The sequence below is a fragment of the Notolepis coatsorum genome (assembly GCF_963971535.1).
Source record: "Notolepis coatsorum genome assembly, chromosome: 6".
Lineage (NCBI taxonomy): Eukaryota > Metazoa > Chordata > Actinopteri > Aulopiformes > Paralepididae > Notolepis > Notolepis coatsorum.
In genome coordinates, this window is record NC_140170.1 from 185,009,221 (window position 1) to 185,021,362 (window position 12,142).

At 47.8% G+C, this 12,142-nt stretch overlaps 1 protein-coding gene across 1 annotated transcript in view; it reads left to right on the top strand.

Annotated features, from left to right (window-relative positions):
* Nucleotides 1-12,142, top strand: part of slc6a11b (solute carrier family 6 member 11b) — a gene marked incomplete at both ends in the record, with an annotated part of 40,624 nt that overhangs the window by 13,785 nt on the left and 14,697 nt on the right. Inside the window, one exon of the mRNA XM_084315959.1 lies at nt 10,276-10,408. Within this exon, the coding sequence (XP_084172085.1) occupies nt 10,276-10,408 (133 nt within the window). The remainder of the gene's footprint in view (nt 1-10,275; nt 10,409-12,142) is intronic.

Genomic DNA, 12,142 nt, shown 5'->3' on the forward strand with positions numbered 1-12,142 from the left:
TTTTGTGGTTTAGCTCTTTTTATTCATTTAACCTTTTCATGGTCCACACCACAGTGGAGGGTGCTGTTTGCAATCACCACTGGTGCTCCATGTTAACGTCAGTCCTTTGTTTTTGATGTATTGAAACAATGCCCCGCCCGGCCGACACCATGGGTCGGCCTGGCGAGATGGTGTCTGGTGGAGGGGCCTTGAGGGCCGGCCGACGTCGACACATCGCGCACGGTGTTGGTAAACCACTCCGTCGAGGATGTTGACGTTATTAGCTTTGACCCAGCCGCAAGCTATAACCGCTCAGGGTTCCCCTCTCCGCAGGGGATTTTGGTCTTCTGCTGGAGCGCGGGCGGTATTGTCCTAGGCCCTACACCGCCTCACACCGCGCAGCCAGAAGAAGAGAGAGCACGGCCTCGTCAGCGGCGATGACGGGGCCCTCGACAGGCGGCCATGTTTCCCCCGCCAGTGGTGCCCTGGTTGGAGAATCGACAGGGTATCGCGAGGCCGACAGTCTTGGCGGCCGAGGGATCGGCCATTTTGGGTGATTTCGGTGTTGGTAAACCACTCCGTCGTCATTTTGCCGCGAGCAGCCCGCTCCCCGTTCAATCCTCTCTCTGGTATCCCCAGAGGCGGGGCTCTGAGCATTCTCCTTTGGCTGCGGGCCGCGAACCTTCATTGAAGCGTATGCGGCCCCATTCTTCGCTTCTCATGGAGACAGGGGCTGACACCCAGTTGATGGCTGAGCCTGGGTCTGTCCGTGAGAATGTTGTGCTGTCAAGCGGCTCCCACACCTTGAACTGTGTTGGTTGAGCCTGGTGTTACGTCTGTCAACTTAAGTGTTGTCAGCAGGGGGGCTCGAAACCTTTTGAGGCACACAGTGCGGGCTTCCCCGGCCTCGCCTTCGCCAGGCCAGGTATCATGTTGGTGCTCCCACTCCTGGAATATTGGCAAGTGGTCGCAGCTCACATGGTTTGGGGTGGTAGTGATATCACTGCAGGGCTACGGTGTGTAGGAACCCATGGGGGCCTTACACCTTGCATGTCCGGCTGCGGAACAACTCCTTCAGCATGTTCTGGAGGGGTGTTCAGTGGGGGGGCTTTTTTGATCGGAAGCCCCCCGTATCAGACAGGCCCTTTTTCTGTCGGGGTTCCCCCTTGGGTGCGATTGCCTCGTGGGTGGTGTCAGGGTCAGGTGTTCCGACACGGAACGCGCTCCTCGCACGATTCCAGGGTTGTCTTCGCACAGCGGGGGGGACCGGGCCAACTATCTACAGTTCCTGGCGGACCTGCGCCACGTGACGGCGGGTGCGTTGGGAGTGTCGTCACATATGACTACGGCAGTACCATATGTCGAGGTAGATGGAGAGAATGGTGAGGCGGGGACTTGTGTTTACACAACCCCACCCGTTTTCAGGTTTGGTACAGACCCTGTTGTCGGGGTCTCCAGCAGGGACAGCTCTGGTCGACGAGATCCAATCTCTGTGGACGAAGCAAGCCATCGTCGTGGCGTTCTCCTCCCGGTGTTCTCTGCCCGAGAAGTCGGGAGGGAGGGGTGTAAGACCCAGGCTGGACCTGTCCCATGGGAAGGTTCAGCATTTTTTGGATCGTCTCCTACCTGTTGAACACTGTCAGGTGGGGGTCTGGTTCTCCTCCATAGACCTGTAGGATGCGTATGCGCATCCCCGATCTTCCATCCTAGGGCTTACCTACGCTTCCTTTGCAGGGTTAGCGTATGAGTACCAGAGGCTGCCGTTCGGTTTTCTCTGGCTCCCCGCATCTTCACCAAGTGCGTGGAGGCCGCACTGGGGCCTCTGCGTCATCCGGGGTTACGGAGTGTTCTGCCCTGATGACGTTCTGGTCCTTCGCGGTCAAGGTGGATCGTCAGGTCTCGTACCAGGCAGGTCTCTACCAGCCTGGGGTTGCTGTAGACTGGATGTAGAGTATTCCTCTTCCCAGTCAACGGTTGGAGGGCTATGGGCATCCATCTCGGAGCGTGTTGTCAACACGCTCGGGAGGTTCCGTCCTAGGACGGTTACGGCGCTGTCTCACGTCGCGTTTTCACCGACGCCTCCCTCGCTGGTGATGCGTCGGGCCAACGCAGTAGGGGGCAGCTGGCAAACCATGCTGCCCGGTCTGCGCTACGTTCAATGTGTTGGTGTTGAAAGCGGTCCTTCTGGTCCACAAATGGTGTTGATCAGGACGGACGATACGACGTCAGTGTCGTGTATCGACAGACAGGGAGGAGTACGCTCCCCCTGTCTGCACCAGGCGGCGGGCGGCTGGCTATGGGCGTCCTCCATCTGCGCGGCCTAAGGGCTCCCCACATCCCCGGCAGGGAGAATGTGGGTGCAGGTGTACTGTCGCGGGGCGGCCCTCATCCTGACGGGTGAGGATTGCGTCTGGACATGGCCAGGCAGGTCTGGGACCGATGCCGTGCCGCCAGGGATTCTTCCCCATACATCTGTTAGGTCAGTTGTTGGGACGGGTACGTTGAGGGGTGCAGGTTCTTGATCCTGATGGTGTTACCATCTGGAATGCGCATGCTCCCTCCACTGTCGCGCTTACGGCGTTAAGCCGGTGCAACGCTCCTTGGCTCCGACTTGGGATCTTCAATTGGTCCTCGGTCGGTTGTCCTTGGCCCCGTTTGAGCCGCTCGAGCGGGCGCCGTTGGGACAGCTGTCCTTCAGGACCGCGTTCCTTCTGGCTGTCACTTCCGCTAAACGCGTAGGTGAGCTCTGTGCTCTCTCGGTACGTCCAGAGTGCCTGTCTTTTCGGACCGATTGCGGTGTCACTCTGCGACCTAATCCTGCTTTCGTGCCTGAGAATATCCGGAGTTCTTTCCGCTCCCGGGATATTGTGGTTCAGGCGTTTCGTCCTCCTCCTCACACTGGTGAGTTAGATGCGGGCCTTCACCTGTCATGTCCAGTCCGTGCTTGGGGATTTACCTCAGCCGTACTCAGGATTTCAGGGTTACCGACCAGCTTTTTGTCTGTTACGGTGGGGCTCGTGCTGGTAAGGCACTGTCGGAGCAGCGCCTGTCCCATTGGTTGTGCGAGGGTGTTACCCTCTGCTACACGCTGGCTGGGCAGGATCCCCCTGGGGGCGTCAGGGCGCACTCCACTCGTGGGGTGGCTGCCTCTGCCGCTCTCCTGGGTGGGGCCTCGGTGGAGGACATCTGTGCTGCAGCTTCATGGTCCTCCCCGGGCTCCTTTGTAAGGTTTTACCTCATGGACATGACCGGGGGTTCTGTCTCCCAGGCGGTTCTGGGGTCTGTGGCCTTTCCTGCTTCCCGTCCTTTGGTCGGGTAGCGGGAGTGTATGGGTATGGGCCGCAGTGTGTTGAGTCACACGTGGTTCCGCCTGTACGGTGTGTTCAAGGGGTTCTGGCTCCCTCTTGTTCGCATTCAGGTGGAGTTGACTGCGCCCCCCCTTCGTTAGGAAGGATGGGGTGACAGGGCTCCCCGCACCCCTTGATGTGGGCTTACGGGTCCTCAGGGGGTACATCTGTCGGGTCTCGCACCCGCTCTTCCCCATTATCTCGTAAGGCTCAGAGCGGGAGCGATGCCATACGAAATATAACGATAGGTTATGTAGATAACCTAGTTATATTAGTATAGGCTAAGCTCCCGCTCTGCGCGCCCTGAGTTCCCTCTTGAGGGATCTTTTCCTGGGACGGGTTTTTGGCGAGGAAGGGTGTGTCATGACCAGAGTCATGATTATATGGGTGGTGCCACCATAAGGGGCGGGGCCCCATACAGGTGGGGTGCATGTGTTTTTGTTCGTGGGAGATACATTAGGTATCACAGGCGATATAGAGTATCTCGTAAGGCTCAGAGCGGGAGCTTAGCCTATACTAATATAACTAGGTTATCTACATAACCTATCGTTAACCTTTCACTACCACACTACATACGGTTAACCCTTTCACTACCACACTACAGACGGTTAACCCTTTCACTACCACACTACAGAAGGTTAACCTTTCACTACCACACTACATACGGTTAACCCTTTCACTACCACTACAGACGGTTAACCCTTTCACTACCACACTGCAGAAGGTTAACCCTTCACTACCACACTACAGAAGGTTAACCTTTCACTACCACACTACATACGGTTAACCCTTTCACTACCACACTACAGAAGGTTAACCTTTCACTACCACACTACAGAAGGTTAACCCTTCACTACCACACTACATACGGTTAACCCTTTCACTGCCACACTACAGCAGGTTAATCTTTCACTACCACACTACAGAAGGTTAACCCTTTCACTACCACACTACAGACGGTTAACCCTTTCACTACCACACTACAGACGGTTAACCCTTTCACTACCACACTACAGAAGGTTAACCCTTTCACTACCACACTACAGAAGGTTAACCTTTCACTACCACACTACATAAGGTTAACCCTTTCACTACCACACTACAGAAGGTTAACCTTTCACTACCACACTACAGAAGGTTAACCTTTCACTACCACACTACAGAAGGTTAACCCTTTCACTACCACACTACAGAAGGTTAACCTTTCACTACCACACTACAGACGGTTAACCCTTTCACTACCACACTACAGAAGGTTAACCCTTTCACTACCACACTACAGAAGGTTACCCTTTCACTACCACACTACAGACGGTTAACCCTTTCACTACCACACTACAGAAGGTTAACCCTTTCATTACCACACTACAGAAGGTTAACCTTTCACTACCACACTACAGAAGGTTAACCTTTCTCTACCACACTACATACGGTTAACCCTTCACTACCACACTACAGACGGTTAGCCCTTTCACTACCACACTGCAGAAGGTTAACCCTTTCACTACCACACTACAGAAGGTTAACCTTTCACTACCACACTACAGAAGGTTAACCTTTCACTACCACACTACAGAAGGTTAACCTTTCACTGCCACACTACAGAAGGTTACCCTTTCACTACCACACTACAGAAGGTTAACACTTTCACTGCCACACTACAGAAGGTTAAACCTTTCACTACCACACTACAGAAGGTTAACCCTTTCACTACCACACTACAGACGGTTAACCCTTTCACTACCACACTGCAGAAGGTTAACCCTTTCACTACCACACTACAGAAGGTTAACCTTTCACTACCACACTACAGAAGGTTACCCTTTCACTACCACACTACAGACGGTTAACCCTTTCACTACCACACTACAGAAGGTTAACCCTTTCACTACCACACTACAGAAGGTTAACCTTTCACTACCACACTACATACGGTTAACCCTTCACTACCACACTACAGACGGTTAACCCTTTCACTACCACACTGCAGAAGGTTAACCCTTTCACTACCACACTACAGAAGGTTAACCTTTCACTACCACACTACAGAAGGTTAACCTTTCACTACCACACTACAGAAGGTTAACCTTTCACTACCACACTACAGAAGGTTAACCCTTCACTACCACACTACAGAAGGTTAACCTTTCACTGCCACACTACAGAAGGTTACCCTTTCACTACCACACTACAGAAGGTTAACCTTTCACTACCACACTACAGAAGGTTAACCTTTCACTACCACACTACAGAAGGTTAACCTTTCACTGCCACACTACAGAAGGTTACCCTTTCACTACCACACTACAGAAGGTTAACCTTTCACTACCACACTACAGAAGGTTAACCTTTCACTACCACACTACAGAAGGTTAACCTTTCACTACCACACTACAGAAGGTTAACCTTTCACTGCCACACTACAGAAGGTTAACACTTTCACTGCCACACTACAGAAGGTTAACCCTTTCACTACCACACTACAGACGGTTAAACCTTTCACTACCACACTACATAAGGTTAACCCTTTCACTACCACACTACAGAAGGTTAACCCTTTCACTACCACACTACAGACGGTTAACCCTTTCACTACCACACTACAGAAGGTTAAACCTTTCACTACCACACTACAGAAGGTTAACCCCTTCACTACCACACTACAGAAGGTTAAACCTTTCACTACCACACTACATAAGGTTAACCCTTTCACTACCACACTACAGACGGTTAACCCTTTCACTACCACACTACAGAAGGTTAACCCTTTCACTACCACACTACAGAAGGTTAACGTGATTACAGTCGACTGGCGTGAGGATGGGTGAGTGTAGCCAGAGTGAGGAGCATGTAGACAGGAAGTGAGCAGCAGGTTGCTGGCAGAGATGAGGATGGACCAGGCCTGACGAGGACCGTGCCAAGACAAGACTGCTACTGTACATACAGTGTAAACAGCCAACAGAAGGACGCTAGAAAACAAAACAATCTGGTTTTATCTTGACTTTATTTCAACAAATTGTCCGTCAAATCATCTTATTGCACTGGCAGATCATTCTGCTGGTTTAAATTAAACTTGAAGGTAATTTCTGTAAATAATGACTGTTTGTATAATAAAATAAAATTAAATTGAATAAAATTAAATAAATATATATCAAGCCCTTTGCATTCCAGAAAAGTATTTTATTATTATTATTATTATTATTATTATTATTATTATTATTATTATTATTATTATTATTATTATTATTATTATTATTATTATTATTATTATTATTATTATTATTATTATTATTATTATTATTATTATTATTATTATTATTATTATTATTATTATTATTATTATTATTATTATTATTATTATTATTATTATTATTATTATTATTATTAGTATTATTATTATTATTATTATTATTATTATTATTATTATTATTATTATTATTATTATTATTATTATTATTATTATTATTATTATTATTATTATTATTATTATTATTATTATTATTATTATTATTATTATTATTATTATTATTATTATTATTATTATTATTATTATTATTATTATTATTATTATTATTATTATTATTATTATTATTATTATTATTATTATTATTATTATTATTATTATTATTATTATTATTATTATAATTTTTCATTTTCATAATTTTCACTAAGCATTTCTTCCTGGGATACGTGAAATAGCTACATGCTGACTGTTTTACAAGAAGATATGTGAAGATTATGGGGAAAAGAAATGCTTTATTTTTCTGGCTGGCATTTTCCATTAACGTCTAATAGGATCCAATAGCCTGAACATAATATATAAGATATATGTTATTCTGTCAGACTCTGGAGAGGAAACCAGACTAGCCCTGTTTGACTCTGGAGTGGAAACCAAACCCTGTTTGGCCCTGACTAGCCCTGTTTGGCCCTGACTAGCCCTGATTGGCCCTGACTAGCCCTGATTGGCCCTGACTAGCCCTGTTTGGCCCTGATTAGCTCTGCCTAGCCCTGTTTGGCCCTGATTAGCTCTGCCTAGCCCTGTTTGGCCCTAACTAGCCCTGACTATCCATGTTTGGCACTGCCTAGCCCTGTTTGGCCCTGATTACTGCCTAGCCCTGTTTGGCCCTAACTAGCCCTGACTATCCATGTTTGGCACTGCCTAGCCCTGTTTGGCCCTGATTAGCTCTGCCTAGCCCTGTTTGGCCCTAACTAGCCCTGACTATCCATGTTTGGCCCTGACTAGCCCTGTTTGGCCCTTTAGCTCTGCCACCCCTGTTTGGCACGCACACAGACACACACACACACACACACGCACACACACACACACACACACCACACACACACACACACACACACACACACACACACACACACACACACGTGGACAGTCACCAAGACATGTCAGTATGATCAATGGTCAGGAGCTTTGGAGCTTGGGGGGTGAACCTGGTGGTAACACTCTCTCTCTCTCTCTCTCTCTCTCTCTCTCTCTCTCTCTCTCTCTCTCTCTCTCTCTCTCTCTCTCTCTCTCTCTCTCCTCTCTCTCTCTCTCTCTCTCTCTCTCTCTCTCTCTCTCTCTCCCTCTCTCTCTCTCCTCTCTCTCTCTCTCTCTCTCTCTCTCTCTCTCTCTCTCTCTCTCTCTCTCTCTCTCTCTCTCTCTCTCTCTCTCTCTCTCTCTCTCTCTCTCTCTCTCTCTCCTTGAGCACTGATGACTCGGACTTGGACTTGGACTCGAGCATTGACTGCATTCAGAGTGTTAACCCTTTGGTAGTGTGGTAGTGAAAGGGTTAAGCTCGCTGAAGAAGCACTGCTTTCTCACGAAAAGGTCACATAGGGCGCTTTCACACCGGCAGGGCTCCGGCTCTGTACTGGAGCCTCTGAACACCTATTTAAACAGAACCAAAGTTCCACCGTCCTCCGTCATCAACGCGGGGCGTCACTCAGGCGGAGGTAAACACAACCATATGAACCAATAGGGTAAATCTGCAGTGCCGCAGCCCGGGGCCTGTACTGAGCGCCGGGGCCTGTACTGTGCGGTGCACTACTGCGCCTGCGAGAAACAAAGTAACATTATAATATAGGACACTAGAAACATAAAGTAACATACGGAACATAAAGTAACATACCGAAAATAGGACCTAATGTCCAAAATAGCGGAATAGGTACTTACATTTTCACTGAAAGACAGTTTTGGTTCTTTTTCAACGAAGAATAATGAATGCTTAAAGTAATACTATATAGGTTAATTAAACCAGAGCTAGAAAGAGCTAGAAAAAAAAGAACTGACTCTTATACTCTCACCTGCCTCCAATGTAGCCCCCCCCCCTGCCAACCACCTCCAATGTACAGTTTTCCCCACTTACTTACCCAACCCCCCCCCCCCCCACCCCACCTACCCAACCTCCTCCAATGTACAGTTTCTTCCCCTCAAATGTATATACTCTCTTTTTAGACTATTTTTGTACTCTTAAACATTACTGTATAGTTGTAGATCTGGTATGTCATAAATGTCTAGATGTAACAGTACTGTATACATAAGACGTGTAACAGACACAGGCTGCTGATGAAGGTCTGTGTGTTGGTGTAACAGACACAGGGTGCTAATGAAGGGATGTGTGTTGGTGTAACAGACACAGGGTGCTAATGAAGGGATGTGTGTTGGTGTAACAGACACAGGGTGCTAATGAAGGGATGTGTGTTGGTGTAACAGACACAGGGTGCTAATGAATGTCTGTGTGTTGGTGTAACAGACACAGGGTGCTAATGAAGGGATGTGTGTTGGTTTAACAGACACAGGGTGCTAATGAATGGACGTGTGTTGGTTTAACAGACACAGGGTGCTAATGAAGGGATGTGTGTTGGTGTAACAGACACAGGGTGCTAATGAAGGTCTGTGTGTTGGTGTAACAGACACAGGGTGCTAATGAAGGTCTGTGTGTTGGTGTAACAGACACAGGGTGCTAATGAAGGGATGTGTGTTGGTTTAACAGACACAGGGTGCTAATGAATGGACGTGTGTTGGTTTAACAGACACAGGGTGCTAATGAATGGACGTGTGTTGGTTTAACAGACACAGGGTGCTAATGAATGTCTGTGTGTTGGTGTAACAGACACAGGGTGCTAATGAAGGGATGTGTGTTGGTGTAACAGACACAGGGTGCTAATGAAGGGATGTGTGTTGGTGTAACAGACACAGGGTGCTAATGAAGGGATGTGTGTTGGTGTAACAGACACAGGGTGCTAATGAATGTCTGTGTGTTGGTGTAACAGACACAGGGTGCTAATGAAGGGATGTGTGTTGGTTTAACAGACACAGGGTGCTAATGAATGGACGTGTGTTGGTTTAACAGACACAGGGTGCTAATGAAGGGATGTGTGTTGGTGTAACAGACACAGGGTGCTAATGAAGGTCTGTGTGTTGGTGTAACAGACACAGGGTGCTAATGAAGGTCTGTGTGTTGGTGTAACAGACACAGGGTGCTAATGAAGGGATGTGTGTTGGTTTAACAGACACAGGGTGCTAATGAATGGACGTGTGTTGGTTTAACAGACACAGGGTGCTAATGAATGGACGTGTGTTGGTTTAACAGACACAGGGTGCTAATGAATGGACGTGTGTTGGTTTAACAGACACAGGGTGCTAATGAAGGGATGTGTGTTGGTGTAACAGACACAGGGTGCTAATGAAGGTCTGTGTGTTGGTGTAACAGACACAGGGTGCTAATGAAGGTCTGTGTGTTGGTGTAACAGACACAGGGTGCTAATGAAGGTCTGTGTGTTGGTGTAACAGACACAGGCTGCTAATGAAGGGATGTGTGTTGGTGTAACAGACACAGGGTGCTAATGAAGGTCTGTGTGTTGGTGTAACAGACACAGGGTGCTAATGAATGTCTGTGTGTTGGTTTAACAGACACAGGGTGCTAATGAAGGGATGTGTGTTGGTTTACAGACGCCGGGTGCTGAAGATCTCCGACGGGATCGAGCACATGGGAGGAGTGCGCTGGGAGCTGGCCTTCTGTCTGGCCCTCGCATGGTTCATCTGCTACTTCTGCATCTGGAAGGGACCCAAGTCCACCGGCAAGGTGTGTAGACACACACACACACACACACACACACACACACACACACACGCACGCACGCACGCACGCACGCACGCACGCACGCACGCACGCACACACACACACACACACACACACAGATCAGCATTGACATATTGCACATAGCACACTATCATGTACCATACTGGTATTTGTGTGTCCCAAGTCCAGCGGGATGTTACTGTGTGTGTGTGTGTGTGTGTGTGTGTGTGTGCGTGTGTGTGTGTGTGTGTGTGTGTGTGTGTGTGTGTGTGCATGCTGAATGCAGAGAGAAATGCATGTCTGCTATGATGAATGAATGAATGAATGAATGAATGAATGAATGAATGAATGAATGAATGAATGAATGAAAACTTTATTTAACAGATTGCAGAATGGGTACAATTAGGGGTGCACCGATGTATCGGTCGGGTATCGGTATCGGCCGATAAGTGCCTTGTTGACTGCAATCGGCCTATCGGCCGATAAGCTTGAATGTGCCGATGGCAGTAGCCGATAAATTCAGTCGCGTCCTGCACAACGGCGCCGCCCCCAGTCCCCCACACACACACACACACAAGCTACTGCATCAAAGTTACTACTAAATATTCAACATTCTCTTTTGAGACTCCGCTTCAGACTCTTATCATGGCACTAAAAGCTAAACATTGTCACCGATATGGCTGTCCGCAACATGTCATTAATTGTGTACGCGAGGTGGTTGCTCAGTGACTACGTTAACATGAGCTAGGTTAGCTAGCATGAGCTACCGGGAGGTGGAAGACTAACGTTACTGGTGAAAATGTGATTTACGTTGGAATACTCCTTTGCCAACTTGCTGTACTTTGCTTGCAGGTCTGCAGCCATTATTGCTGGATTATGAATAGCCCCAACTTTAGCCAAGGTAACGTTATGGCTAAACCTTTAACGTTAGTTAACGCTAGCTTTCGGTTAGCTGTTCAATGCTATTAATAACACAACCAAGCGAACCCATCACAGCTCCCCGTCAACACCCCTCTCTCGGGAAGATGGCATTTAAGAAAGTATCTGCTGTTAAAATGACACAAACATTTGTTTTGTGGCATTAACGTTATATAGTTAGTGTTACACGTTCAATGAATGAATGAATGAATGAAAACTTTATTTAACAGATTGCAGAATGGGTACAATACAGTACGGCTCAATACACACAATTGTTAAGGGGATGCAGACCTGAGAAAGACGTTTGTCTTGTTTCCATCAGGGTCCCCCATTTTCAATTCATATAGACATTTATGACATACACAACATACATGACATTTATGGCATAGGGACATATAGGTATTTAGTACTGATACATTTGTGACATAAACGGTATTCAAATATACAGTACTGTTACCCCTAGATCCTGACAGAGTATATACATATGATGGGGAGGGGACTGTACATTAGGAGGGGTGGGTGGGTGGGAGAGAAATATACATACGGTGGGGTGGAGACTGTACATTTGGAGGGGGTGGGTGGGTGGGAGAGAAATATACATACGGCGGGGAGGGAATATATACATGCGGTGGGGAGGAGACTGTACATTAGGAGGTGGTGGGGGGTTTGGACATTTACGGTGGCTAGTTTCGAATTGCAGCCTCCGTAGCTGCTCTTTAAGAGCGGTTTTGAATGTTGGTAGGGATTCACATTCCTTTACAGCTTTGGGTAGGGCGTTCCACATTGATGTGGCATAATTGCGAAACGTGTTTAGTCCCT